This window comes from Mugil cephalus, chromosome 13 (genome assembly GCF_022458985.1).
Source record: "Mugil cephalus isolate CIBA_MC_2020 chromosome 13, CIBA_Mcephalus_1.1, whole genome shotgun sequence".
Taxonomy (NCBI): Eukaryota; Metazoa; Chordata; class Actinopteri; order Mugiliformes; family Mugilidae; genus Mugil; species Mugil cephalus.
Window position 1 is genome coordinate 16784520 of NC_061782.1, and position 3931 is coordinate 16788450.

At 42.3% G+C, this 3931-nt stretch overlaps 1 protein-coding gene across 1 annotated transcript; it reads left to right on the forward strand.

The window, feature by feature from the left end:
• The first annotated feature begins 859 nt into the window (after positions 1-859).
• On the forward strand, positions 860-3667 carry nkx1.2la (NK1 transcription factor related 2-like,a). The gene is made up of 2 exons (XM_047603635.1): positions 860-1233; positions 2590-3667. The coding sequence occupies exons 1-2, from the start codon at positions 1047-1049 to the stop codon at positions 3201-3203; spliced, it is 801 nt and encodes a 266-aa protein (XP_047459591.1). The 5' UTR covers positions 860-1046; the 3' UTR covers positions 3204-3667.
• Positions 3668-3931: the final 264 nt, after the last annotated feature.

Genomic DNA, 3931 nt, shown 5'->3' on the forward strand with positions numbered 1-3931 from the left:
TTTAGTTTTCACTAACAAGCTAGGAGCTGTTGCGCTACAGGACAGGCATAAAGGTCATTTTCTACTGATGAAATGCAGTGAAAGCTGATATTTCAAGCGTGATTTTATGTCACTGAACTGTCCGGTAGGTGCAGTGCAATGTGGAGTAGCACAAACGATTCAGGAAATAGTATTATCAATAGTTTCATAGAAGAGAATCTACAAAAATAAAAGGGAAAAGGCTGCAATCATGAGTTAACTTCAGATGACGCTCATTTTAATACATTTTCTTTTATATCAGCGTAGTTGTAAGTGTTAAAAATCTTTCCATCCGTGAATAGCTATTGTCTCTTTTCTCTTTAATATTAATATAAACACGTAAATATGACAAATCACTGGGGTTTTACCAACTGGTAAGTGAGTAAGTGTGTAACTGAGTGGCATTTAAAACATATTTCAAGTTTTCAACACACAAAAAAAGTTATTGTGCTTAATAACTGAATAACAGAATTGTGATGCTGCACCATTTCTATAAATAGTGTGCAGAAACTGAAAACAGTTCGGTTTCTATTAAGTTTTTCTGTGGCTCAGGGGGCACAAAAATCCCCTGCACAACAACGCCAGTGAAAGAGTCCAGTTTGGGGCGACAGGGGATCTCTCATATGGATCAAGTGCCATCTGTGCTCAATTTACTTTTAGGTTGCGAATTATTGAATTTAATGATATGGGTCATTATTGGCGAATGCTTTGAGCCCATTAGGTGGTCATGAGAAACACTAATAGTGTTTGTGTCACGTGGCTGGTTGAGAGACCGGGGGGGACAGACGCTTTAAAGACCGCGCTCCGGTCATCTCATTTACGCTCAGAGACTGGCAGACAGAAGCAGAGGAGCGAAGCCAGCACTCAGAGACATCATCACCACTACTCCGGTCTGATGAACCTCGATGAAAAGACGCAGGCTGAACTATGACAAGTTCTTCTCCACACGCGTAATTACGCACATCGGCCGCGTTTTCTATCTTTAACGGTCTTTCTGTGTAAAGGATGCTGGAACCCGAGGAGTGACAATGACGTCCAGTCATAAGATTTCCTTCTCTATAATTGACATATTGGATCCGAACAAATTCAACAGCAAAAGGGCAAATGAACTTTCAGTCGCGAAGGATAAGTCGCCTGTGCCAGATGCAGAAAGAACAAGTTTGGAGTTGGACACCACTGAAGCCGGAGACTTCAGAGTGGAGCACACAGAAGCAGGTACAGAGAGAACATCATTTACATCACTGTAAATATTTTTTTGTTTAAAATTAATGTGCAATACACTGCCTTGTGTTTTAGTTTGCATTTCAGTTATGAAATGTTACAAACCTTTATCCAGACTTATCAACAAATGCCCATCTTTACATATAAATGTCAAAATTAAAATTCGAACCCCGTAAAATTGCATCAATTAAAATTGCTTTAAAATCCTCCAATAAAAACTTTTTGTATCTTAATCTGTGGAAATAGACTAAACGCCACAAAACGATGCGCTATCTGTCAAATTTATTGTCATCTCTGTATGACCTTCCCTTAATTTCCAAGGCTGAGTTTCCTTTCAGGGAAGCCACAAAGGCTTGCTCCCAGAGCCCCGGCGTGTGATTGGCATTGGGACAGGCAGGCTAGATAATTGTTTAAATCGTCCCATTGAGGATGCCTCCGCGCGCTTTGATCGATATCCCATTACTGCATCCTGCATATCTCCCTCCAGCACCTTGCAGGTACAAACTTCACACCCCATCCATGTCTGATCCTAAATATCGTTCGATTAAAACTTCCCTTTAAATAGATGACATTTATCGATCTACCCGCAAATATGAAACTCCATTAGCACGTCACGGCTGAGTTGGCGGGGCTGGATTTAGACGGGATTTCTTTCCGCAACATGACATTTGAGGCGCTTTGTGGTTTATAAATTATTTAAGGATTAGTGACCAAGTCTTCCCCCTCCTCTGAATCTATGCTTCGTTTTGCTCCAACGACCTGAGGATCCTAATCAAACACTTTACAGATGTCAACGTTAGGCCTTCTGTGTTTGGTATTTAAAAGGCAGTCTAAACTGAACAAAGAGGTCTAAAGCTGCACAATGATTGTGCATTTACTAATCAAGTGTGTCTTCAAATCTGGGATTTGACGCACATCCCTCAGCTTTGTCAAGAACTGTCCTTCAGCACCACGGCCAATTGAATTCCGAGGCCTTTTAGGCTTTTGTTACCTTCACGACTCAAATCACAGACTCGTCAAAATCATAAATGTTATGAAACTAATAAAACATTATTTGCTAGGTCCTCAAAATGTACAGCCTTTAAAAAATTGTCAACTCAGAACCACCAGAGAAACAAATATTACAAATATTATCCACCAAATGAGAAACTGTATATTTGCATTTAAATATTATTTCCCGTGGAACACGAACAAAAAACAATTAACAAGTAAAGTTCCCTAAACATTAGGCCATAACTGATAATGAAGCGTCTCAAGTCGAGTGGCCTAATTCCTTTCTGGATCATTTAGATGCAGAACTGGCTGCAGAGATTTTCAGGATGCGAGTGAACTCTCCTGTTTTATTTACAGGAGAAGAAGCAAGAGATGTACAATCTCCTCTCTCCAGGCATCGAGCTGTTATTGCTGACCCTCTTCTGCTCCCCCCACCCGCCGACACAGAGCCCAGTCTCACCGGGGAGCAGGAGGATTCGGACAGGGAGTCAGCGGTCATCCTACAGGACCCCTCACCACACAAGCGGCGGCGCCACGACCAGGCCTGCGCCAAACCACGGCGCGCCAGAACAGCGTTCACTTACGAACAGCTCGTGGCTCTGGAAAACAAGTTCCGCGCCACTCGTTACCTGTCCGTGTGCGAGAGACTAAACCTGGCCCTGTCATTAAGTCTTACCGAGACCCAGGTGAAAATCTGGTTCCAAAACAGGAGGACCAAATGGAAAAAGCAGAACCCTGGGGCGGACAGCACCTTGCAGCCAGGCTCCAACTCCCTGGTGAACGTCAGTCCAAACCCGGGCACCTGCGGGTCAAGCTCCGCCAACTTCCACCAAACTTTCTCCAACTTCAGCTCTGGGAACGTGATCTTCCACACCGCCGGTGGAGTTCCGCTCTCATCCACTGGGGGGCTCCTGCATCCGTTCATGTCCAGTGGATTCGTCCAGCCGACTTATTTTAACCCACACCTATAAATTACACAGAGACTGATACGTCGCAGCTGGCTATACTTTGGGGAAATATGTGTTCTTTTTACACTGGGGGACAAAATAACAGCGTTACTGCCCAAATATAATTGTACCTGTTTTATTTCGTGTTCCAAATTACCAAACAGGTTTACATTGAAGGCAGTTTAAACAAGTTCAAGAAGGTTATTGACTGTCTGTAATATTTATCCATCTGAACAGAATGATTGCAAAGTGCCATTAAGTGAGCGAGCTCAACAGTTATTTAAACATTTAAAGTGGTCTAAAGTTTTGTCTGTCTGTCTGTCCTTGTATTTGCCGGCACACCTCCTCACAGCATCTTTGGCAGCAAACAGCGAGATTTCTGCATCAGTGTACATCTGAAACTGTGACATAATGCAACATCGTTTCTACCTCTCAAAGGCTTGCACATGTTGCCGTTTATACAACACTGTCCATGTAACTTAATTAAAAAACAAAAACAAACATAACATCATCTGTGTGTGTCTGCGTATTACAAAGTCACATCAAATGGGAATGTGTTGCAAACCACTCAACATTAATATGACATAATGTGATCGTGACTCATGTCTTTGTTGACACGCTCAGTAGAAATTGGAGTCATAAGCTGCAAACTCCTGGACAACATGGCCGGTATAAAAGAAAAAGTGAATTCAAAAGTTAATTCATGAAGATTACTGATTGACAACATAGACATCAGAGCAAAAGTGATATTT